The following is a 26,496-nucleotide window of genomic DNA, read 5'->3' on the forward strand; positions in this document are numbered from 1 at the left end:
ATTTCAGTTTGAAAATAGATAACATAAAGATACAAACATTGGTTGCTTAATTTGATATAAATATTAGGTGTAGAATAGAAAAGTGGCACTTAAAAATCATCATCAATTCACTACTTAATGACTTATTTTAGCTATGTTCTAGAAAAATATCTGGCATCCATCTTCATGAATATGCTATATACCAAGGCATGCAGATTGGTTTGCTTCTTTATGCTGTGGCTATTACAATGGAAAGGAAAGTAAACAAAAGAAAGAATGAACATTAATTTAAAGACCTAATGTTCATTTTTTGGTGTTCTATTTTTAAAGCTGGTGTCTTTCTGATAGAGATGCTTCCCACTTATTCTAGCTACAGTCCTGTAACATTCCAAGAGTGAGATCCTTGTATTGTTTTCCTCAGAAACTTTTTTATTTTGAACAAAGAAAACTGACAAAGGGAGAAGCACCAAAGATAGAAATAATCTCTGGAAAGTGTCTGATATCAGCTCAGGAATATTCAGAATATTCAGGTGGAAGAGTGCTTTTGGAAGGGAGGCCAAAGCAACAATCCCTTTGAAATCCAGCAGATCTATTTTATTTTAATTATAAATTCTTATGTGAGGCAGTGGCTAAGTCAAACTGAATAGGTTGTAAAACTGAACTGAGGGTGTTTATGTGTTCAGTTTATACAAACTTTGCCAAGTTTGAGGAATTTGTTAAAACAATTAAGATCTCAAATTGTACACAAATAATCTTAAAAATAAGTTCAAGAATACTTATTTGTGTGTGTGGTGCTGGGGATAAAATCTAAGGCTTTCTGCATGCTAAACAGGTGCACTACCACTGAGCTACATCCCCAACCCAGGTATAGCAAATACTTCATCATTTTGCTAAAAGTGCCCCTCTCCTAGGATTTGCACAACTACCAAGCCATAAAAAATATACACCAAGAACGATTTTGCCATATTTTAACATAGAGTCCAATGCTTGATTTACCTTATTTTTCACTGAATGGACGAATTGTCTCAGCATACACACTTAGATAATAAAACCCAGGATCCTTAGCAATTGACCCTCCTTAAGCTGAAGTTTATTGACTGAAGAGGAGGAACGAAATGATAAGATGTAAATTTTATCTGTCACAAAATTATACTCAAGTTTTAAAGCACCCATATCATTTTCTCTTAGTAAACTTTACTCATGTAATTTTCTAGGTGGCCTTGACAGGGAGTGGGCATAAGAATGTTTAGCTTATTATTTATTGAAATAATAACTCTGGATCTCTGAATTAGCTCCTCAATTGATAACCATGTCTTGTAGAGAGACAGAAGTTGCTTACAGGTTTTTCCCTTGAAGACAAAGCTGAAAATTGAGTGCTAAAAGAAGAGAGAGAAACCAACAAGAAATTATTTGCTCCTATTTTGTGTTTGAAAAAATGAATTTGTTGCCATTCAGTTTCAAAAGTGATCAGAGGAAAATAAAATGGGTCATTGTTATACTAGAAAACCCCCACTGCAGTGCTCTCTAAAATCCTTCTGCTCTCCTGGGAACAGCAGGATTTCAGCTGTCTTTACCCCTTGCTCTGCTTGAAGCAATGGTTTCAATTACCACTCCATGATACAAACAGATCAGTGCATGGATGACAAGGCCTCCTGGAGAATTGCTTTGGTTTAGCTACTTTAACAACTCTCATCTTTGTAGTCTATTTAAATAACAGATAGCTCCATCACTATTTGTCAGGCTCTGTTTCATAACAGGAGCTTCAGGAAAAGCGGGACTTTGGACCACTCTTTGTATCCAGCTGAATGGGGACCTGGCAGAAGTGGTCCTGGGAAGTTAAACATACTAGCTCGTGGGCTCCCTGCTAGTTCAGGCTTCTGCACTTGGATAATTCATTATATAGGATATGACTCAACAATAGATGTCTGTCCCTTTCTTTCCCTAATGCCAAATCGCCAAGCGACTCACCAATCACTTCTTGAATAGGGAATGAAAGGGTTAAAACACACCAAAAATTTAAACCAAGTGATACTAAGGCAACTCACAGCAAACTTATCACTCCTTGGAGGTAGAGAGTATTAAATGCCAGCAAGGGTGTTTTAGAGAATGCCTGGGGTGATGGGAAGAAGGATACCAGCTTTGCAAGGGCAGCAGGCATAACCTGTGATTATACTCCTTCTCTTTCCTTTTTAAACAAATGCCATGAAAGAAATGCTGCTTCTGAGATTTTCACTTTTTTATACTTTTTTTATACCAGGCCTAAGGTAACAGAAATGCTTACGTGTCAAAGTACAACACCAATGGTACTTGATCCTGGAGGGGACAGAGCATCCCATGAGAATCGTGAAGAAAGGAATGGATTGAGGGCTAGTGGAGCTGACAGACACAGCAATGGCACTTAGCTCTGATGTCAGTGGTTTGCTGTCTCATGACAGGCAGCACCCCAGTTTTCTGTTTGGCAGTACTAGCAAAATTTGAAACTCCTGGTTGAAAACGTCAAACGTTTTCTCACCCAAGGAAATGGCCTTTTCTAAAAACTATGATTTATTTTAAAATTAAAAAAAAATAATAACAGCTCTATTCAGATAAAATTCACATGGTATAGAATTCAATCCATTTAAAATATACAATTCAGTGGATTTTAGTATATTCTCAAAATTTTGCAACCATCACAAATATTTTAGACATTTTATCACCCCAAAATGATACCCCATATCCATTACCTCTGCCCCCTCCATTTGTCCCCAAACCCCTACTAGGCAACCACTAATCAGTTTCTGCCTCTGGATTTGCCTATTCTGGACATTTCATATAAAGGGTATTATACAATATATAACCTCCATGTCTGGCTTCTTTCACTTAGCAGAACTTTTCATGTTTTGTCCATGTTGTAGCATGTATCAGTAGCTCATTCCTTTTTATTCTATTGTGTAGGTATAACATATTTTGTTTGTCCGTTCATCAGCTGATGGACATTTAGGCTCTTTCCACTTTTGAGCCATTGTGAATAATGCTCTTATGAATATTTGTGTGCAAGATTTTATTGTGGACATGTGTTTTAAATTTTCTTTGGCATATGCCTAGAGGTAGAATCACTGGGTCACATGGCAACTCTTACTTTTAAACTTTTGAGGATTTTTTCGAAGTAGCTGCTGCACCTACCATTTTATATTCTTCTCAACACTATGTGAAGATTCTAATTTCTCTTCATTTTCACCAATACTTGTTACTATTTGTCTTTTTGATTATAGCCATCCTAGTGGGTGTGACTTGACATCTCATTGTCACTTTAACTTGCATTTCTCTGATGGCTAATAATGCAGAGCATCTTTTCATTCATGTTATTGGCCATTAGCTTCTCTCCTTTGGATAAGCACCTATTCAGATCTTTGCCCATTTGGGGGTCAGGATGTCATTTTAAATTTCAGAGTTTCTCTTGAAGCTTTTCACGTCAGGTATACCATGGATCATATTTATATCTGATGACTCATTCTGTTGCTGGGTTCAAATGTGGTTGATGTGGTTGATCTAGGTCATGGCTCTCTTGAGTGGGAATTAGTGGCTTTCCTGTGGAAAAGTGCAGTCCCACAGCATGGTCTTTCATTGAAAGGCTTAGAGGCTCTCTGTGGGGATGGAAGGGGAGATAAGGCATAATTACCTTCTATGGCAATTGACTTTCATAGTTTTGTTTACTTTGCAGATGTAACCACTGTTGTGAAAAAAAAAAATCACCAGAGTTCCTATCACTTTCTTAAGGAAATTACTCTGCATGAGTGTAAACTCTGCTGCCTGAATGCTAAAGGTGTTTTCTCACCTATGCTATTAAGGTTGCCTGCTGAGACCAGCACTTCCTGAAAGGAGAAAACAACTTCAAGTACAGGATACAATCCAGGAAAGAACACAGTGAAGAACAAAGCAAAATGTTTCCCCTGCATTTCCACCTAGATCGCTAATGCATTCTAAAATTTAGTTTGACTATGGCTTTCTCAAAATTCTTTCTATTCTTTATTTAATGCATTCTTTTAAAGATCTGGACATACATGCTGGTAGTGCATTAGCCAGTTCCCAGTCCTGGCTGCACGTTAAAATCACCTGAAAAACTTTTTTAAAAACTATATTCATGCTGGGTACCCAAACAAAAGCATTCATTTAGCTCATCTGGAGTGGGCCCAGGCATTTATAGTTTGCAGTGCTCCCATGGGTGATGCTAATAACATGCAGACAGTTCTGAAATACCAACTCTACGCTATCACTAGTCTTAATTTATAATTATATTAAACCTAATAAAAGAACCCATTAGCCCTTCTATCAGTGCTTCTTGGGCTTCAACATGCATAGGAATCATCTGGGAATCTTGTTAAAATGTAGATTCTGATTCCATGGGTCAGGGATGGGCCTAAGATTTGGCAATTCTAACAAGCAACCCTGGTAAGGCTGAGGCTGCTGGTTAGCTACTCAAAGTCCTCAAGGTTAGTGAGCCTCTACATGTTTATGACACTTTTCAATTAAACCTGTATCTTCTTAAGGATTTAACTTTCTAAGGTGACCATTATGGAATATAATATGTACTGCAATCCTTTCAAAAAAAGAATTGAAATTCTATTTTTGTTCATATATATAGGTGGGCTTTGTTAATATAAAACTAAATAAATCTCTCTATTAATTTGAAATAATGATCTAGATTTTTTAAGTGGTCATAAAAAAAACTGTGCAGTTGAATGAATAAGGGAGCTGATGGTTGATTGAGTGTCACATGGAGCTAGTCACCTTGTGACCCTGGAAGTTAATGAAAGTCATTGTTTTCTCTGTAAATTGTAGATAGTAATTATTATTTCTTAGCTGTTAGAATAATCTACCTAGGTGTTGGAACCTTTGAAGAAGTTCAAAGTACCCATCATTCCATTGACCTCAGAGTATGCCTAAAGGAAGTTCTTAAAAACAAAACAAACAAAAAAGCTATTGCAGCACCTAAATATGTGCAATCCTGGCTCAAATCTTTTGTGTACGGATATAGAAAGGAGTCTTCTCTCTAATCCTCCAGCTCATCTTTTTCTTCCAACATCAAGGAGAGTCTTAGGGATAAGAAACTCTAGTAGGACAAATTGAGGCTTAAATTGAAAAGGAGACTCTGTTACCACTTCACCTTAATAATGAGAGACTAAAATAAAGTTTGAAGAGATTTTCTTTTTCCATCTCTACTCATGAAACCAGGTCTTTCTTTCCTTCCTCACTGAGTAGTGCCTGAATCACCACTAAATTTAAGGAGTCTTTCTTAGTCTGTTTGAAGCTCTTGGGTCCTTGGAGACCCACCAGATGAGAGAAAGATTGAAAAGTAAAGTGTAGATGTTGGTTTGGTATCCTCACATGAAAGGTACTGCAAAGATCAAAAGAAATGATCAGTATTTTTCCACTAAATAATTTTATCTTTCTTAACTAATTTTTTTCTAGAAATGGAATCAAAATGTACTTCCATAAAATTTTTGGCCATATTGAGAAATATTTTAATGCTGTCATAAGATTTGAAACTGCTTTGCTAGTTTCCAGAAAAAAAAATTATGGTACAATGTTCAACTTTAAGTAGTTACATTAAAAATTGAGTTTTCATTATCTTCTTTGTAATAATTGTGATGGTTGAAAGAGCATGATACCAGTTTTCCTATTTTTTTCCTTTTCAGTGCAATAATAATATAGGGGTCATACTTGGATGAAAAGCCCATCTACCAAACAGTTTCAGTCTTTTTTATTGTTGTTGTTAACCTGTCAGTTTAAGGAAATAACAGCAGCTATTTGACTGCTTCACTGTTGGTGAACAGAACAGCCATCATGGATGTATGTTATGAGGGAGATGGAGTTCCTTTGACATGGGATTGGTGTGATGATGAGGCCCGCTGAAGGATCTTCAAGTTCCCTCAGTCCCAGAGATTTTCTTTCTACTGTACAAGTGTGAGGAACAGAGGCATACCTCTGCCTTTTATCACCCCAGTATACCTGGAGTCCTCATCAAACCAACCCCATCTCTTGTAACATCTGCTGTGATGAAAGAAGTGGCAGTAGAATTTTCTTTATCCATTAGGCTCTGGAAGGTGAGAAGAAGGCATCCCAAGGATGTGTTCCTTTAAAAATGACATTGGTTCATTCATCCTTACTTGGGGAAAAATAATTCTAGGCAGATGCAAATGATAACACTACCCTGACTTCTGGTTTTACCTCTTTTGGTTAAGAGGGCTAGTTCATAAGGACTGATTGCTTCATCCTGCCACTTTAGATAGACTGAAATGTCCTTTAACAATCATGTTTCCTATTAATAGATTTACTGTGCAAGAGAAGCTAAATCAATATATAATTTAATGGCTCCTCTTGTCAGGGGCATTATTGATTCCATTACTGATGACTTTGAAATGATATGCCATTATGCAAATGCCATCTATTTTAGACATCTTTACAAGGCACCTACAGATGTACTTTTTTCTTCATCTTTCATTTGCCTGTCTCATGATTATCAAATACTGGAATATTTTCTGAAGATTATGAGCCCAGTGAATACTGATACTCCAGATAAAATATAAATGCTTACTTTCATTATGCAAACAAATTATATGGGGCTGTATAACTCTCACACTTATCACTTCTCAAAGTATAGAAAATAAAATTATTACAACAATAGAGAATTAAATTCTATTTTATTCTCCAGAGATTAGAAACAATATTTTGTTTAGTTGTTTCTGTTCATTTGTGAATAAGTGGTTATATAGCCCAGGGGGCGTAAAACTGGCACCTTCCCTATACACTCATCCCACTGGTAACACCATTCAATCATCCTGACTTTGCGTTCTTTATTTCTATAATCAATGAAATAGGAGACACAGGGTGGGCTAGGAATACACACTGGTATCACTCTTTTCAACTACCACAATGATACAAAATAGGTGAGGAAAACTTATTTTTATGTAAATACTTAAACAATGTATTTTAAAGTTAAATTTTTTGAAAACTAGCAAAGCAGCTCTGTCTTATAATAACATTAAAGTATTTCTCAATATGGCCACATTTTTTATGGTTCACTTTCTAAGGGGAAAAAACACATCTGGTTAAAAAAAGATGAAACATTTTTAAGTAATACAATAAGAATGTTGCAACATGACTCTCACAATGAGGTGTCTCAGTTCAATGCATCCCATGATAAAATGCCTTGACAATGAATGTTGAGCTATCAGTCCAAAGGTGAGTAGTATGGCCTTTCATACCCCTCACTCCCTTGGTCTTACATGCTGGTAGCTTCAGTAAAGATATGCAATTACACTTTTTTGGGGGGTGGGGAGGTGTACCAGGGATTGAATCCAGGGTCACTCAACCACTGAACCACATCCCCAGCCCTTTATTATATTTTATTTAGAGACAGGGTCCCACTGAGTTGCTTAGTGCCTTGCTTCTGCTAAGGATGGCTTTGAACTTGTGATCCTCCTGCCTCACCCTCCCAAACCACTGGGATTACAGTCATGCACCACTGTGCCCAGCTACAATTATACTTTTAAGATCTCAAGACAGTAAGGTAGAAAGTAATACCTAAAATGCATAAATTTTAATAACAAAGAGACATTTGTTAGGTTTTGTAGGGTAAATTTGATCGAATTTATAAAATCAAATTCAGTTCTGAAATAGAAAGTATAATTGCATGTGTCCTCTTAGCTTCTTTCAATATTTTATATTTTTCAGATATGAATAAATAATTAACTATCTCAGGTTAGTCAGGTCAAACTGATTTTTAAAATATATACAAAATAAATAGGTGAATTCCAGAAACTTAGTTCTAAATTTTAGACAGGAACTGTTCACAGTATACATGTACTTGGACTTTGTCATACTTCATTTATAGTTTTCTAGAATAAATGATTGTTGCTTTTGTCATTTATAACTGTTAATCTAGTATTAGTCTTTGAGGAAAGAGTTGAGAGAGAAAATGCACTCTCAGGAGTTTCCACTTCTTAGGAGCAAGAAATCAGGACTTTAGCATCATGCAGCAAGATCTGGAGCTGAGGAAAACAGAGTTATATTATGAGGCTCCAAAAACCAGAATCAATCACTTGATTTCACTTCTACAATGCTAAGCCAAGAAAGCAAGACTTCAACATTTGTCCATTGGGGGTTGGAAAAAAACAAAAAAATTAAAAGCAACTACTAACTTCACACTAGAAAAGATGTTCTTAGCATGCCTAAGTCTAAATGAAACTTGAAGTCTTTGATCAATAAAATAAAAACAAGACAATAAACCACTTTCCTTCCTGAAGACCTAGAAAACTCAACCAAGATTAAAGAATATTCAAACCATTAAAACTTTGTGTCTATACAGAAATATTGTTGCAAAAACTATAATCAGAAGTGGTTTGGGCCAGTATTCTTAATTTTTTTTCAAAGAATAATCAGCATCTGGGAACTTTGAATATGATCTAATACAGGTCCTTAATTACTTAAAAGATAACAATAGATTTATTCATTTTCAGAGTTATGGAGGCTTACTGGAAGTTGGAATTTGCATAATAGTTGCATTTGTCCTACCTGCCTGTCTGTCAATCACAGCTGTAGGATCACAAAGCAGAACTGCTGGAGGCTGGGTTATCTCTTTTTCCCAATGCCTTGGTGTTTCTCTCCCATAGGTAGAGTTTGAAAGTAGTATAAATGGTATATTCAGTGAAAGTCAAAACTCAACTTTGGGAGAAATGAAAATAACTACAATAGCACAAGTCTTCCCCACCCACATCACTGCCACCCCACTTTCAAAACAGCTGTTTTGAGGCCACAGCTTCCATCTTTAGAAAGACAAACAAAACATGAATAACTTCCTGTTGTGCTTGAGGTGGAAAATCTGCTTAACCTGAATAAGAGTTAGATTCTAGGACACTGGGTGGAGTAAAAGACTTAATATTTTCTTTTGTGATGCTTCTGTACATTTGTTATTTTAATAAAATTTTATGATACAAAATATTTTGCTTGGAAATATCAGAAAAGCACCATGAAAGAAACAGTGACCCACCAGCCTATTGCTCAGAGATTAACTCTGTTAAAATTTTGTTGTAATTTATTGACTTATTCTAAAGGAATGACTAGCAGGACACAGCTCAGATAACCTGATGGTGAAGGCATTTCTTAAATAAATATATTTATCTTTATTATTGTGATATGTATTTTTGTGCTTTTCCTTTTCATGATAATGATAACTTATTAGTACTGAGTACTATATTGTCCAGATTAATTCCGTGGCCCTGGGCAGGGAGATATGCATTGGGTGGCTTTTTTAGTCTTTCAGACCTGCTGATATCCATTCTTGAAGAAAAAACTCAAAAATACAGACATTTCTCAATTGCTGTTTGGAAGAAGTGCAACGTATTAACCTTGCTTTCCTCTTCTCTATGTTCCTTCTCTTTCCTCTTCCCCTTGTTCGTCAATTTCTATTCTTCTCTATTTCAGCAAAACAATATCAGTCAAGGTAATTGATGATGAGGAGTATGAGAAAAACAAGACCTTCTTCCTTGAGATTGGAGAGCCCCGCCTGGTGGAGATGAGTGAGAAGAAAGGTGGGGGAGCTGCTCCAGGGCTGAGCCCTACAGCTTCTGCTGGCCTGTGCCACCCTGGATGCCTGCACTCTTCAGAACATGACTTACAATGCACACATCCCTCCACCTCTGTAACAGGGCATAGATCTCATGCTGGGCTACAGTGGGCCAGGTCGAAAAAATTACTGGCCAGTGCAGTCAATCAAACCTGCATTTCTGGGAAAATTGATACAGATGCTAGGCAATGTTAAAAATGAAGCCAGATTTCCAATTTACCTTCCTAATTTGGGGTACCTAGGGACTGCTAACCCAAGCAGGAAGAATTCATGCAAGGGCTGCATAAGCACAGAAAATTCAATGGGGGCCAGCTGAGAGCACCAAGATGCCCTTTTACATACGTCTGGAGGTCCATGTGCTGCGAGTTCTCCCTCCATAACATCACAGTAACATCCAGCCTGGTGGACATCTAGAGCATGAGCGTGTGACTCCAACCATTTGTTTTGCCTTTGTCTTGTGTTCCCACAGGAAGATCATTACCATTAGAATATATGACCGTGAGGAATATGAGAAAGAGTGCAGTTTCTCCCTTGTGCTTGAGGAACCAAAATGGATAAGAAGAGGAATGAAAGGTGTGAGAGTATACAAAGACATACCAGCGAGAAATTGTACTCTTCTCTCTCCGTGTCTCCCTACTCTCACACTTAACTCTCTCCTCTTCCTCGGCTTCCAAGTACTAAACTCCATTGCCTCTGAAGCTTTAGCTGGTTCATTTCCCATCCCTGACTCACAAGTGCACTAAGCAGTGCCCATTTTCCACAGGAAATGTGGACTAACCTTGATTACAATCAGGTTTCATAAATACTAGATATTTCTGGATTTCAGAAACGATGATGTTAAAGAACGTGCTTAGTTTTTCAGTACGTAAAGTTCATTCTAAAACATGGCTACAATTATATATCTCCCCTAAAACGATAGTGATAGAGACTATTTCATAGCTCCTCAATTGTGCTTCAGTGAAGCTGGAAGAAGAAAAAAACTACTTCATGTCTATTAGTGGCAAGAAATAAGTCTAAGGGCAACTAATAAGAAATTTCAGAAGAATTCAATAATTAGGCTTCTGTAAAAAGAACACAGTCTTTTGTAAACAAACTAATAAGAACAAAGATCCTTAAAAAGTAATGTTACCCATATTCAAGTGCTCATTTTGGCATTTTTTGTAGTAAATATGACATTTAAAGGTGCCATACATATGAAACTATAGTCATATACATTTTACTTTAGATGGAAAGACATGGTCCTTTGGTAAAACTTTAACCCTGGCTTAAGGTCTATATAGCCTTATGTTCTAAAATCTTTTGATCATTATAGAATTAATAAATTTTGATTTGTCTAGTAAAAAGAAAAATTAAGCAGCAGTATCCGTATAACTCTATTTTGATTATTCATAAGTATTGTTGTAGAAAATATTTGAAAAGGGAGCCAATTTTCTTTCCTAACTTTGATTCATATCTATTTTACATGGCCTAGATTTGATAAGGGTAAACAGCAATTTTATTTCAGCCTTACATATAATCTTTTATTGTGAAATAATACTAGGACTCCCTATGATTATCCTTTTAACAGTGGCCATATTAATAAAAAGTCCTGTTGATTCAACTGCATATGTAAAATGAGCATACCACATGCTAATAATTCTTATTTTTTATATATACACAATTGGCAAGAGCAGTGTAAAAGATGATTAGATGAACAACACTGCAAGAAGTTTTTACTTTTACATGTAAAGGAAAAAATAAAATTCACAGGACTTATTTATATATAGAACCAACATTTGGGGAAATTTAATTTCACATTTATGAGAACTCACTGACCTCAGGGTCCCTTAGGTTATTATTATTTTTTTTTTCTTGAGGGCATGTCCCTGACCTAATCAAGCTCAAAATGGCAATGGAAGCCTTTGGAATGGTGGATAAAGGAGCACTTGGGACCCATTTGAATGCAGCTTATTTAATAAGTTCCATAGGCAGTAAGCAGAAGGAGAAGAGACTTCATAAAATTGTGCTGATGTCGTATAAAGATGGGATCAAAAATGCCTCATTAACATCCAGAGAAAAGCACTTAGTTCTAAATGTATTCCTCCAAAGAGCTGTCTTTTATCTCAAGGAAGAGCATCTTGGATACAGCTCTTTCAATTGTCATTTTAGTAAAATATGCCTTCATGTGAAAGCAAATTAAAATTCCTTGATGGCGCTACCCAGTTTCTTGCCGCCAAGTGGATTCTTATCACTATAAATAAAATTACTGACTTGTTATAGAAAGTGCCCTCTAAGGCCACTACCATTACTGAGAAAACTGGACCTAAAAGAGCAATTGTAACATTTCTATCTACAGCTCAGAAAGCCATTTATATTTAGCCAGGTAGCTTTTACTAAAATAAAGTACTGCCATCCAGACCGGGTTTAAAGGATATAACCTCAAAGAAAAATTATTTGCTTCCTCCACCCTCTCTGCCCTGTCAGTTTCTATGGAGTTCTATATCCACTAGAAATATCCGGTTATCTAATTTTGTGCAGAAATCACTAATGAGGACACACAAATAAGTATCAATTCCTGTGATTCTTAGGATTTAAGAGTTTTTGAAACTTTAGCAATCCATGGGGACCAAAATATCATCCAAGTAGCATGTCCAGAAAGAGGGCTGTACCAGAAAAAGGGGTCAGAGTGTCCTGGCAGGCAGGGAAGTCTAAGGGAACATCTTAGGATCTTTTATCTGTTCTTGCTGATTAAAATGTATGATACCTGAGATCCTGGATCACTAGACTCCCAAATGCTGTATTAATTCCCAGGCAACATTTAATGAGGAAAACAACTTTGAGTCAAGCAAAGGATTAACTTCATTTGACTTTCTACTATATTTTGTAGATATATACACTGTGTATAAGCATATATAGTAGAAATGTCTTGTTAAGTGTAAAAAAAAAGATTCATAAGGTGATTTTTTTCCCCCATCAATCATGCACATTTACAGAACTATTTGTTTGGATCTTTAATTTGGAAGTACTCCCAACACCACCTGTGTACCCTTGGGTGCACCAAATTTTTAGCAGTGGTTTTTTTTAACCACTCTAATCAGATCTGCCTGGATTTCTTTCTGCTGATATTCCTCTTACTTTCATTATTCATCTGGTCTCTTATTCTGTGTTTGTCTTTGTCTGTTTCCTTCACAGCCCTGTTATTGAATGAGCTTGGTAAGCACTTCATTTCTTGCATTTCCTTTCCATTTTTCTGGGTTATTTTCCATTTCTGTTAGGTAATATAGTAGCTCTCTGATTTTTATCTCTATTGAATTGCTAACAAGATTGTTGTTTAGGGCCATTGGCCTCATTTTAGTTAGAGTCAAATAATTTATATTACATTTTTAATTTAGTATTAACTTTTGAAAACCATAGATTTCTTAGATATGCCTCAGAATTAACTTTATGCACTAAAATTCCACAATCTTAAAGGAATTAGTGATTCCATCATGAATGGATGTTTTCATATTTGTAATTGCGAATATAATTTGGCAAATTTCCATTACCTTGGGTGGGTTGTCAGATAGTCAAATATCACTGGTATATGTTATCCAGACTATAATTTAAATTGTAACATTTATTTTTTTTCCTTTTTTAGGTGGCTTCACAATAACAGGTATGAATTTTAAAGTCTAATATTACCTATTTTTTTTACTGTCTGTTCCTAATATGTTACTATTTTTAAAAATTAATTTCTTATTTTTATTTGCTTTTAATAAAGGAAAATACCTGTATGGTAAGAGTATTTTTTTTCAAGTTCCCATTTTTCCCCAAGTACTCTAAAAATCAAACCCAACCCACATCTTATGTAACCTGAATTAACATTGAACTATGGCACTTGGTGTGCTCTTGCTGATTTTTCACATTTAACATTTTATGAATTAACATGTGTGTGTGCTGTGTTTATTTGTATGAAAATTTATTTACATTTTGATACCTGGCCAAATTACAGATGCTCACATAGCACTGATAATGTGCAGTACACTCAGATAGATGCCATATGTAAAACTAAAATAAGCACAATTGCTGTCCTCGAAAAAAACATTGGAGGTGACAAGGTGGTCCAATCTTAGGATACTATTAATAGATAGTGCCAGGCTAGGAGAGAACTGAGGAGTTCCTTCCCTTTAACCCACTACATCAATCTGAACCCCTCTTTGGGGACCTAGTTCTAATATTAATAACATGGTAAATGATATTTCTGCTGCTTGAAATGTATCTCACTTGAAGTGCTCTATAAAAATTTAAATGCAGTCAGGAAGCTTAAGATTTTTAAATTTGAACTGGTATCAACCTGTGTTGATCACATTATTTAGCATAACTCTAAAGCTATTTTCTTGTGTACACATTAAAGATATTCCCCCACAGTATCTTATTTTGACCCTAAATATCTTCTTACCTTTACAGAATTATCTATGCAGATATAAAAGGAGAGGAATATCAAATGGTAGTTTTAATTTATCTGAAGCTGCAGGTTGAAGATATATCTCCAATGGCCTTTTTTGATATAATGTACAAATATAAAACTTTTCCAATTTCTTATGCAGCTATCAGAATGTTTAAATCAGAGCTGAACAAAAGCATTTAGATGGAAATATTATTAAGATCTCTTTTAATGAAAACACAATTGTGGGTGTTGTGGTTATTATAAACCACTGTTAGTGTTAATTCATGAACACATAGTTTCAAATTAATTGTATCCAAAGTGGGACCTCATAAATATAGGCAATTTCACATGGACTGTTGCTCTCCACTGCTTCTCTAGACACAACATTTGACCATAAAATGCTTCATAGATTCTCAGAGACATAGAAATTGAAAAGGATAAAAACGTTAAACAGGAAAAGTCCTTATACAGGAGTCCTTAAATCTCATTCATTTTGAAATTTTCCCAGGTCATATCTCCCCATTTCTGCACCACTGAAGTTATTTATGAATCCAAGTGCAGGAATTTACATTTATTTTTAAAAACTTTTATTTTCTTTTGCTCATCTCATCATTTTAACTCTTTGAGGTCTTCTTGGAAGTATTCTGATTCTGTCACCCTGGATGAAATAGTTTCCCTTGAGAGATATGAGGATGGTAGAAATTTGGCAAGCCAGCCTTTTGACTTGATGGAAGTAATTATTTCCATAAATTAGTTCCATAAAGTTAATCATTATAGGAAAAAAATATATATATGTATACACACACATACACACACACATTATATATTTATATATATATATATATTTTTTTTTTTTTTTTTTGTATTGGAGATTGAACCTAGGGGCACTTAACCACTGAGCCACATCCCCAGCCCTTTTTTTATATTTTATTTATAGAAAGGGTCTTGCTGAGTTGCTTAGGGCTTTGCTAAGTTGCTGAGGCTGGCTTTGAACTAGAGATCCTCCTGCCTCAGCCTCCTGAGCTGCTGGGATTACAGGCATGCACCACCCAGCTCAAAATTATATATATTTAGCACACCTTCAATCCTATGCAGCCTGATAGTGAGATCTTAACTAAGACTCCTAGAGTCAAGCACGTGGGTTGGGGAAGGGGCAGAAGAGAGGAAAAGGGAAGATACTAGGGAATGAAATTGATCAAATTATGTTATATTTGTGTATGAATATGGCATAGTGAATCCCACACTTTGATGTATAATTATAGTGCACCAATGAAATTTTTTAAAATCTGGGGAGAATAGAATGCCTAGTTAAAATGCATTGATGTTTTCAGCTAGTCTCCTTTTTTCATAATCATTGAATATGTTAGAAGTTCACTTTAGGGCCTGCCTTTCATGTCCAGTGAACAATTCTCCCTTTTAGTATCTCAGGTAATGAAATCCTGATGTTCTTTTGCCAGAAATGTTTCCTATCAAATTCTATCAAATCTACCCGGTAATGTTCAATGTTTCTTCCCTTAGCTGCCTAACATCCTAGATGACAGAATCATTTTTTCCAAATTTTCTATCATTTCAAGTCATTCACTAAGTCCTTCCTTATGACTGAAACAAGAATCTGAAATAGCATTTTTTTCTATTGCTACTATTTCCTCCCAAGACTCAAAATGAATACAGTTATGACAAGAGAATGTTCTAGAACTCTCTGAGAATTTCTATGTTGGCCTGTCCATTTCTACTTAGGTAGACACTGTCTCACTTTACATTACCCTACTTTCTCTGAAAGAGACCAGAATGTCCAGGATTCTCTCTTTACAGATGCCCCCGAGGAAAGTTCTAAAACTTGGGCCTATACAATGAAAAAAGCAGAATTAAGCCCTAAAGAGCTTTTCTTTGAAGTTGGTTTGAGACTTTGAAGTCAAGATTTTGAAACGAAGGGAAAGTAGAGAAGAATTAATCTAGCCTTTAGACTGGCCTGCAGCTTTTACGAGGACTTGTACAGCTAAGCGCGAATGTCTAAATTTGAAGCAGGCTATATGGAAATTGAAAAAGCAATTTGGTCCACAGCCTAATACTAATATTTTAGAGATCTCATTAGTGTTGGACATAAAGTGGTAGAAGTATTTTTGGAATTTGCAAATCTTTACCTGTTGTTTTGGACCTCGCCTCATTGAAAGGCCCTTATTTGGATCTATGATCTCATTCCCCCTTGACCTTCCAGTTGTTTTGATAACAGTCTGTACATTATAGCTCATTAGAGTTTGTAATGAATATCATTTTATCACCATTCTTATGGTTTTTATTGTTCTTACTTCGAGGGGAGGTGAAAGGTTCAAAGATATTAATTATTCTACCCCAAATCACCCTTTCAAGACTCAGAGCCAGGCCCTCAGACTTTAAGGAAAAAGCCATGTAATGATTGTCCTAATCACAGCATTCTATTTCCTCCCTCCAACCCCTTTATTTCTACCTGCATCTTGAAATTACACATTGAGCCCCTTTTTAATCCAAAGCCCAGCTATGTCTTGTAAATACCGTCATTATGAATTCTAGTCGAATGAAACAAGTGAGGGAGACCCCAAAAGGGGGGAAATAAGCACATAAATTTTTAAGAAAATTCAGCACTCTGGCTCAATATGAAGATAAAGAGGTATTTGTTTTTGGTTTCCCTTAACACTTCTAAGACTTGTAGCTATAGGATTTCCTAATTAAAATTATATAGCACCCAATATACCATTTTAATATTACTCCACCAATCCTATTATGCTCATGTAACAGACTTAATAAGATATATATCTTTCTAAGGAAGTCAAACTATGAAAATTCTAGCAGTTGGAAATACTTCCATCACTCCAGTTTATAGATTAGATGAACAAAGCCTGTCATGTTTGCTTCATTTTACATTTGAGAATATTGAGTCTCCAGGAGGAAAAATGCCTTGTCCAAGTTTACATGGCAAGCACATGCAGACCTGGCACTCAGTTCTAGGTCTCATGACTCCCAGGTCAGTTCTGGGTAGCTCATGTTTGAAGAAAACAGCAGGTGATCTGGTAATCAATTGAATTAGGAATTCAATGAAAATCCATGACCTGGTTAATCCAATGGGTGCCATAATGATGACTTACCCTTACGCAATTGGCAAGTGTGAGTAGCATTCTCCTAATCAGACTGCTCTGGAAACAAATGCAGTAAGCATGTTCCCAGATGTTGTTCCACCCTCAAACAAACCTGTGAGGTAGAGCAGATAATATTATCAACAGTTTATATGTGGGGGAAACTAGAGAAATGGCCTAGTCAACTCATAGTGTTGGCACTCATAGGCTTTAGAAACAAAACAACTGTCAATGTATCAATGCTTTTCTGTTGTTTCATGATGCCTCTGGAAGCAGTCATTTGAAGAACCTGGATTCATTTCACAGAGCTGCAGGAATATGGCCATACCCCTTACCATGGGGCATGCACTTGCTCCATCTGTGGGCAGTAACCTCCATCAGTTACTACCAGAGCTCCCTCTTGTTACCTGTAAAGGGGTGACCTACAACCACTCAAGCCCTAAACTAACATTGCTTATAGTGTGTGCTTCTGGGTATGTGGTTTACTTTACTAATTCCACAAATCTCTGATAGCAAACCGATTGTAATCCATTCTGCTGATCTTTTTGCCTATCCTTTTGCTAGGCCAACCTGTCTTCAGGAAAGTTCATGCTAGAGAACATCCGATTCCCTCTACTGTAATCACCTTCGCAGGTACTCATTTCATTATAGTCCTTGGAAACCACAGCCTTCAAGTGTTCTTTGGGTCTTTAGATTCATGTGGTTTTGCCCTGTCCCCTCTAAAGCATTACTAAGTAATGCAGTGGCATCTCTGGAAGCTGGGGATGCCATGGTTTATCAACAAAACCCAACCACATCAGGGCAGAACAGAAGACCAGTAGCATAGAGGTGGCAGCCTAGACCTATAGAGAATGTGATCCAGTGGCCTCTCCAGTTTCAATATTCCATATTTCTCACCAATATCTCTTCTTACCCAGGAGTCCAGTCTTTCATCCCAGCTATCATAAAATTTCTTTAAAATCCCAAGCCATATTTCTTCCCAGATCCTGAATTTCCTCATGAACAGATGATAGTACATATGTGGGGTTTCTCCTTAGAAGAAATGAAGGAACATTGACAGAGTGATGAGGGGATTATGCAACTTTACCAGATTTACTCTAGGTTTAAGCTGGATATCATCTCCTGGAGCTAAGTCTCTGAATGAGAACAGGGATTTTGCTTATCAATCATTACTGTTGCCCATCACTAGCCATGATGGTAGAAGCACTTCTCGGGACTTTTCCTCAACCTCACAGCCCACATCCCATCCAATAATCATGAAATCCAGTCCTGACTACAAAACTGTTCCAGAAATTTCCTCAAAGAAATAGAACTATCAATGTTTGGAAGCTCCCATTAAAGAGACCAGCCAGACTTGTCAAGTGACCACTGCTTTCAGACTTGTCACTACAGTTCTGAATGAAGAACCCAAATAGTATTGAACAAAGTGTTCTACTGCTGGCTTTGTCCCCTTTTCCCAATTCCACATCGTTTGTTAATTTTTTAGTCAGTATTTCCATTGCTGTGATCAAAAGGAAAAGTTTATTTGGCTCTCATGGTTTCAGAGGTCTCAGTCCACATGGCTGACTTCATTGCTCTGGGGCAGAGGCGAGGAAGGACATCATGGCAGAAGAGCATGTTAGAACATCACACCAGGAAGCAGAGAAAGAGCTCTCCTCTCACCAAGGACAAATATAGACCCCAAAGATATGCCCCAATGACTAACTTCCTCTAGCTATAGTCTGCCTGCCTATGGTTACCACCCACTTAAGCCTTATCAGGGATTAATGCATTGATTAGGTTAAGACTTTCATAACCCAATCATTTCACCTCTAAACTTTCTTTCATTGTCTCACACATGGGCTTTTGGGGGACACCTAATATCTAAACCGTAATAGTTAAGATAAAAAATTATGACTATACCAAAGAATATCAATAATAGTTCCTCAGGTAGAGATCTCTACTATGAGATAGACCATGTGGGCTGTGTTGTTCTCTAAAAAGGATGCCCACTTGCACCCCTTCACCTCACAGTGATTCTGCTTCAAAATGCACCTGGAACCAGGAAGCATTAGAAGCAGCTTTTTATAATTTTGTTTTTCCTAGATCTTGGACCTATTAGCTTTTATTATTTATTGCTTGTAAAATCAACCACTCAAGATAAGGGAGATTCTCCCACTGGTAATTTTATCACAGAATTGTTTTACTGACTTTTAACAGTGGTAGCTAATTATGCATTTTATCTTTATGTTGTTTGGGTTGGTTAAGAACTATGATGTTAATGTAATTTATTCCCAACTTCTCGATAAAATATGGTGAGGTTTAAAAGTCTACATGTATATATAGGGAAGACAGGAGAGAGAGAAAGAGAATTAATTTTCTCTAAGAAACAAAACTAAGACCAAAGCACGTTATCACTTGGCGTAAGTGAGGAAATAAGCTGGCCCTGACTACACTAAAATGAGCTGGTTTGGGTCCAGTGCTCCAAGTGGAAAGGAAACAAACATTATAGTTGATCCAAGGGGTAGAGGGAACTTTTTCCTACTCAATAAAAAGTATCTAAACTGAGACACTTAAAAAAAAAAAAGAATCAGCTCTCTTCTTTGCCAATGTCAAAAATCTAGACCATAAGTAGTAATCAGTATCATTGCAGATCAATGATGAAATTTATCCAGCTGACATATCAATTATGCATAAATATAACTATACCTTCAATGTTCATGATACTTAGCAAGTGAAAACAGCCCTGACCCTTCCATGATGCTGTGCACTTGTACCTTGACTTCTGCTTGCCCAGAATGCACCTCCTCACCCCATTGCCTCTTGGCCATGCTTACCATTACTTCCACCTGGCAGGCTTCAAGGCCAATTTCAATCACACTTTCCTGAAGCCTGAAGCCTTCCCTGACTCCCTCAGGCAGCTAATCACACCTCCCACCCTGGTCCCTCAGCCCTTACCACACAGTACCAGAAGTTGTTCATCTATATGCCTCTCTTCCCACTACACCATAAGTTTTTGGAAGATGGGAGGTTTATGTGGAGGACTACAGCAGGGCTGACCTATTGTAGGAGTGCAATGACATGTGTTAAAAGAATAAATGTGATCCATATTTTTATGGATAGAGCAAATAAAATATTTTACTAACGGAGAGCCTCACAACAAATACTTATTCAGCACCTACTACATTGCATACATTGTATAGACCCTGGAGGATGTAAGAATGATTCAAGGAGAAATGAGACACATTGTTCTCACTCAGAAAGCCTACTCGCTGGATATTTGTATATAAAGGTATTTAAAAATTAAAAAGAGCATATGAGAGTATTCAGGTTCTGTATTCACAATGAATATTAAATAATTAATTAAAGGTTCATGTGGTCATGGCTAAAACCCCAGTTGTCAATTGGAGGATATTTCATGGAAGAAAAGGAATGCTTTTGAAAGAAGAGTAGGATTTAAGTAGATAGATATAGGAAAGCCTTTCTAGGTATATTGATAATGGAATAAAAGTACAGTTTGTTGTAAGAATGTAAGAAATGAGAGAGACCCAGTGCCTTAACTTTGCTTTTGGTTAGTGTGAAATATGCTAAGACAGTATTTCCTAAATTTTTTGTCATTTTAATAAATTTTTCCCTTTGGTTGCATACCAACTATGCTGTTATTGACTTAATGAAATTGTTTGAAATTGCATCATGTTTTACTTACTAAATTTGCTTTAAAAGAAAACTTTAAGTCAATAGCATAAGGAGAACAGTCATTTCCATAAATACAAAGTAAAATTTTACAGTGGAAAAAATGCTGTTAAATTCTAGCTAGATACTATATTCTCTATCTTAAAACATTAGAAACCCAAGTGCTGGGAATAGTTACAGACCTAAGAGCATCAAACTAAGCATGTATTTATAATCAGAAGGGCTGAGGATTACTGATAAAGTATCTTTTTACTCACTCAATTTCATTTACTCCCATGTCTATTTATTTAATACCTCATGTTCCAAATCAGTTTCATTTTGTGGAGCGCTACACTAAACCATTCTACCACATCACCTTGCTTTCATAATTTCTCAGTTTTTTTCTGCATAAGTTATCTTTAGTCCTATCAAAAGCAACTTGTCATTTATAAGTAAACTATAGAAAATAAGGCCACAATAAATATTCTCCCTCAATAACTTTGTATTCAAACAGATATCCAAGTCATAAATTTTCTTGTAAGGAAATAGGTCCTTGTCAACATAAGTCTTTCATACATCTGTGTTGAGCCAAGGTTTTGAACAAAGGCACTAATATAACCTGCTGCTGTAAACAATACCAATGGTCCAAGGATCATAAAGTCATGGGAATCAAAATATGTTTGATTTGAGCACTGGATACATTGAACTTCACTTAGCTCAGTCGACCCCTCTTGACTAGACACACTTAGTTTCACAAAGACAAGTCTTGGATATCCCCACCCCCAGAACCCTTTGCTTTTCCTTGGATCACAATGTCCCTGTGCTGATACAAAAAAAAAATACCACTTACAGTTAAAATTAATTCTTTCTTGTTCCTTTTCTTTGCCTCTGCTAATGGTCAACAGCTTCTGCCCAGTCAGAAATCACTCATTTTAAGTCTTCATCTGATTTCTTTGACATCCTGTAATCACTGGGGATAGGAATGTGGATTTGAAAAATATCATTTATATACACTAAAGAATTCATTGATGCACTGCATTCTGCTCCTGCCTTCTGTTTGTTTTGACACTTGAAATATAAAATGCTGGCAGTTCATTTGGCACATTTGTCTCCTACCTTTGCAAGAAGTAACTGGTCTAGGGACCATTCTCTGCAACAATTGGAGCTACTGCACCAGGATTCTTGAGCAGAGAGGAAGCCATAAGTCTTCAGAGGGAGTGGGAGGTAGAGACCCCTTCAGAAGCTGATGTCTAAATGCAAATACAAGAGTTCTGGGCAAGAAGTCCTTCCCTTATATATAACTCCTGAGACCACAGACTCCTATTGCAGGCAATTTTTCTGGGTGTCCTAGAGGTGAGAGCATTAGGGCTGAGGTCTTTCCATATCACCACTGCTACTTCCCTGGAGATGACGTTCATTCCTCTTGACATGAGAGGAAGTAGCCTATCCTGTTCCAGCATCCTGAGCCTAAAGAATAGGGATGATTAAAGGGCTAGTGTTTGTCTTCCACATGTACGTGGCCTTTTCAGTCCAGGATTGGTCCTTATGACCTTGATGCAGAGAGAGTCAACTATGAGCTTCCCCTCATTAATGGTCTCTTGGTTCCATTAACATTTCCTCAGCACCCACTAGCCTATCCTGGAGTGTAAGCTACATGGTAGTTTTGGAAACAATCAAGCTCATGTGGTGAGTCTTAACTCCCTAAAGGCCTCACCCTTGCCCTCCCTGTTTACTTAAGATTAACATGGTCAAGGTTTTCCTAACACATTTGCACCAGAGAGGAAGCACTGGAGCCCATACATCTCACGGAAGCATGGAATGGATGTTGTGCTGCTTAATTTGTGACAGAGGCTCTTGGCTAGTGAGAGGCTAAGCTCAAAATTTCCTTTCCATCCTTTCTTTGGCCCTGGGGCGTTTTCTGTTGCCTCTAGAAAGTGGAGAAGAGAAAGCCAAATTTCTCCATCCCAGGGTTACTCTAGGACTTTTAATTGTGTGTGTTTCCCTTTGGTCACATGCTGAAGGAATGTGTACAAAGAGCCAGCTGAGCCAGCATCACAGAGAACAGCTGGGTGATTCCCAGACAATGTGCAGGCAGGGTCTTTCTCAGTGACATGCCCCTCTGTGTTACTTTTCTTCATCTGCACTTTTGCCTGAGCTTAGACACTGGGACATAATCACCTGCTGTCGGAGTGATGTGTTGCCCAGTCGCCAAGCATCTGTCCAGTCCTCCCCTCCAGCTTCACGATCTTACCCAAGGGACTTTTAGTAGGTTGATAGGGCTTCCTTCCTCCCTCCTTGGTTTTCTTGTAGCAGGATCCAGGGATTTCCAAACAAAAAGGAGCACATTGTTCACTGTCCTGCCTTCCTTTCCCCAGAGGAATGTGATGACAAACAGCCGCTGACCAGCAAAGAGGAAGAGGAAAGGCGCATTGCCGAGCTGGGAAGGCCCATCTTAGGAGAGCACACCAAGCTGGAAGTGATCATTGAAGAGTCCTATGAGTTCAAGGTATGCCCACCCTGGAGGCCTGCTCACCTGGGAACACGGTGGTTCACAGTGTTGGCCCCACTATAAGATGCACCTAGAGGGAGAGGGAGATGTGATTTCAGGGACTGGATCATTCATTAAAAGACCTTTAGAGCCAATTGAAATTATGGAGTTAGTAGGGAACCAGGAGTCCCTGTAGACTCCAAGCAGCCTCAGAGCCAGGGCCCCACAGGTGGCATCTATCACTTCACAGGGTCAGAGATGCCCCAGAGAAAAGGTTTTGTCTGAGGGGATAGCAAGGAGGACACAAAGGTGGATACCAAGAGACTGTTAAGGTGTGTGTTAATTTGTGAAAGAGGCTCTAATGAATCTGTCAGAAGCAAAGTGTTGACATTGCTGAAAATTAAGAGGCTTTTGCTTTAGAGGTAGATTGTGATATTTCTATATAACTTCCCACTGACAAGCTCTCATTCATATTTAGTCACCCTCTTCAGCCCGGGAATATGTTTAGCATAGTCAACATACTAAGTTATAGTGCCTGCAGCCACAGATTTTATAGTTGAGCTGATAAAATTGGGTCCCCAATTTTCTGGATGATGGAAGTCATTCAGAAATTAATATATGGATTTTGGAGTGAGCTTAAAACTTGGAGGTGAAACTCCCTGTCAATCACCAAACTACTTCCTCAACCCCACATCACCTCCCATTCCTTCTCACCCACAGTCCTAACATCTCAGAAGACCACAAGTGGAACCACATGTCACATATACAGTGGGATATGAAGAGCTGCATCCCTTCTCTTCAATTCCAGAATTACAAACCCTGAGCAGAGCAGTTTTATCCCTAATTTTTTTCAAAAGCAGACTGTTTCTGCTCAAAAAATCAGAAAAAAAATTACCAAAAGAGATAATCTAGCCACCAGCTTAGAAACCTTAGTATTTTATCTAGATTTTTTTTATATAGAGGCCTCTTTTCCTTTAGCTGATTTTCTTAATTACTTTTAATTTTGGTTCACAAATTGAGGTGCCTGAGAGGAAACAGGTAAAAAGAGAAAGATGTCTTTGCAATTAAAATGGAATTCTTAAAATGTAAAAAAAAAATGCAGTTAAGCCAGGTATGGTGATATATGCCTGTAATTCCATTGACTTGGGCGGCTGAGGCAGGTAGATCACAAGTTCAAGGCCAGCCTCAGCAATTTAGGAAGACCTTTTCTCAAAATAAAAAAAAAAATGATAATAATAAAAAGTGCTGGGGATGCAACTCAGTACCACAATAAAGGGGAAAATAAAGCAATTAAACTTTCTTCTTCAGGTCAGTGATAATCTGTTAGGACTTCCTTTCACTCATTTTCATAGAAAGGGGACAAGAATAAACTCTAGAGCCAATGCTTTCTAGACTTGACTCCGATCATCAGAGCCCATCACATATGATCTGGAACTTGTTCATTGCAAATCCATGAGTGGAACATGCACAAGTTTCCTATAGGGTATGGAAGTGTAGTTCAGTGGTAGAACACAGGCCTACCATGCATAAGGTTTTGGGTTCAATCCCCAGCACCTTGTGTCTAGGTGTGTTCAACTTTGTTCTTCCTCATGCACCTTCTTTTCATCTGGTTCTATTTGCTGCAGCAGAGATTCTGTGGGTTGTCATTTCTGGTGCAAATTTGTCCCCAACCATGCCAAATTTTTCATGGGGAATTGTATGTTCTCTCCCTTATGGAACAGTACCCAATCGTTCCCTTCCATGTACCCATGACAGAAAGAGCAATCATAGTGACTTCCCTTAGGAAGTGTTGGGTTGGGTGAGTCTCCCAGGAAGCAAAGTTTTCTTGGGTCCAAATCCCTCTCTGGTCACCACTCCAACAATCTGAGCATTGGAAAGTACCCTCAACCTCTTTACATAAGTCGGGTTCTTTGGTGTACTTATCCTCTTAGAATATCTTTAACATACTATTTCCTCTCATTTTCTCCAAATTCATCAATACAATTACCATTGACATCTAAAAGGCACTTTGGGGGCATGTTTCTGAAGCACCCTCAGGTATCAATTTTGATATTATATTATTTATTCAAGAATTTAGTTTCTCCAGATCATAGCCAAAAAACATGTTTGAGATTCCCAGAACTGTATTAGAACTCCAAGTCTGAGTGACATTTCACAATATCCCCTGTGCTTTGCCCACTGAGTTCTTACTACTAGTTTGCAACTAAGAGCATGACTTTACTGACACCCATTGGTGAGGGCGAGGTTTTCACCATCTCTCAAAAGTCTAGTGCAGTAAAGAGCTTATCCCTGGCATTTAGGAACTCCCCAGGTAAAAATGGACAGCAATGTTAAGTTTGGTTTATCTTAAACATTTATTCTTTGGCAAGTATTTTTGTGAGGAAGTCTGTGTCCAACATCAGAGCAGTTTATCTGTTCAGTTGTTTATCTCCCAGGTGATGGGCTTCTCCCTTTTAGTTTTAGCACAAAGGGCTGCTTTGGAGAGAGCTTCCCCATGTTTCCATTACATGTAGGAAAAATCAAGGTCATTTCTTGTTTCATTCTATCCAGCACTGGGAATTGGCATCGACCAAGATGCTCTCAGTGCTTGATGAGATGTGGTTGAGTTGAGAGAGAAAAGACAGACACTTGTCATATGCTCCAAGTTATTGTACCCAAGAGCAGTGACTATTACAGCTGTTATCAGGGGCACCAGCAGTTCTAGACATAAGGCTAGAAGCTGAAAGGTCACCACCCTAAGGACAACCAATCTAGCCAAGAATAACATTACAAATACAGAGTGAACCAGCTGGAGATGGGCCCTTTCATGTTTATTATATTCTCAATGCTTCAAGTCAGTTCCAATGACTCTCCTTGGGTTAACATGCTTGATATATAAATTGGCTTTGGCCTCCCATACAGGTCCCTCAGATCACATTTTCTTCACTCCCAGTTAGCTGATAATATGTTCTCTCTCCAACCATAATTAATTCAGGTACACTGTATTGACCATGTACAGATTTTGACCTAAGACAAATAATACATGTTTTCTGCCTCCTTGCAATTAGTGGAAATTCGAGGATGCTCTGACAGTAAGTGTGGATGCTTGGTAGACTAGTCAATATAGTAGATTCTCTGAGAAGAGCAGCCTCAATGTCTTGGAAATGCCCCTTTTCCTGTAGTTGCCATGATTTGTGGTAGCGCTTTGAGTGCATCTGCTTAGTTTTCTTGTGAACGCTTGGCTGAACCTGTTGTTACAATAACTAAATTTAGAAAACTAGAC

The 26,496-nt window shown here is 37.5% G+C and overlaps 1 protein-coding gene across 14 annotated transcripts in view; it reads left to right on the forward strand.

The window, feature by feature from the left end:
- The window catches only part of Slc8a1 (solute carrier family 8 member A1), a 370,999-nt gene that overhangs the window by 290,834 nt on the left and 53,669 nt on the right, over positions 1 to 26,496 (forward strand). For 6 of the 14 annotated variants that reach the window (XM_046425346.2, XM_046425309.2, XM_046425342.1 and 3 more), the window contains 6 exons: positions 9,442 to 9,548; positions 12,755 to 12,775; positions 13,200 to 13,217; positions 13,323 to 13,337; positions 17,660 to 17,728; positions 23,122 to 23,252. In XM_046425346.2, the coding sequence (XP_046281302.1) occupies positions 9,442 to 9,548; positions 12,755 to 12,775; positions 13,200 to 13,217; positions 13,323 to 13,337; positions 17,660 to 17,728; positions 23,122 to 23,252 (361 nt within the window). Of the gene's footprint in view, positions 1 to 9,441; positions 9,549 to 10,052; positions 10,157 to 12,754; positions 12,776 to 13,199; positions 13,218 to 13,322; positions 13,338 to 17,659; positions 17,729 to 23,121; positions 23,253 to 26,496 lie in introns of all 14 variants that reach the window. The other 8 variants (XM_046425323.2, XM_046425316.2, XM_058573586.1 and 5 more) reach the window with 8 other exon arrangements.

Source organism: Marmota monax, unplaced genomic scaffold (genome assembly GCF_021218885.2).
Source record: "Marmota monax isolate L192 unplaced genomic scaffold, Marmota_monax_Labrador192_F-V1.1 WCK01_AAM20220418_F8-fsc00015, whole genome shotgun sequence".
NCBI classification, from domain to species: Eukaryota; Metazoa; Chordata; class Mammalia; order Rodentia; family Sciuridae; genus Marmota; species Marmota monax.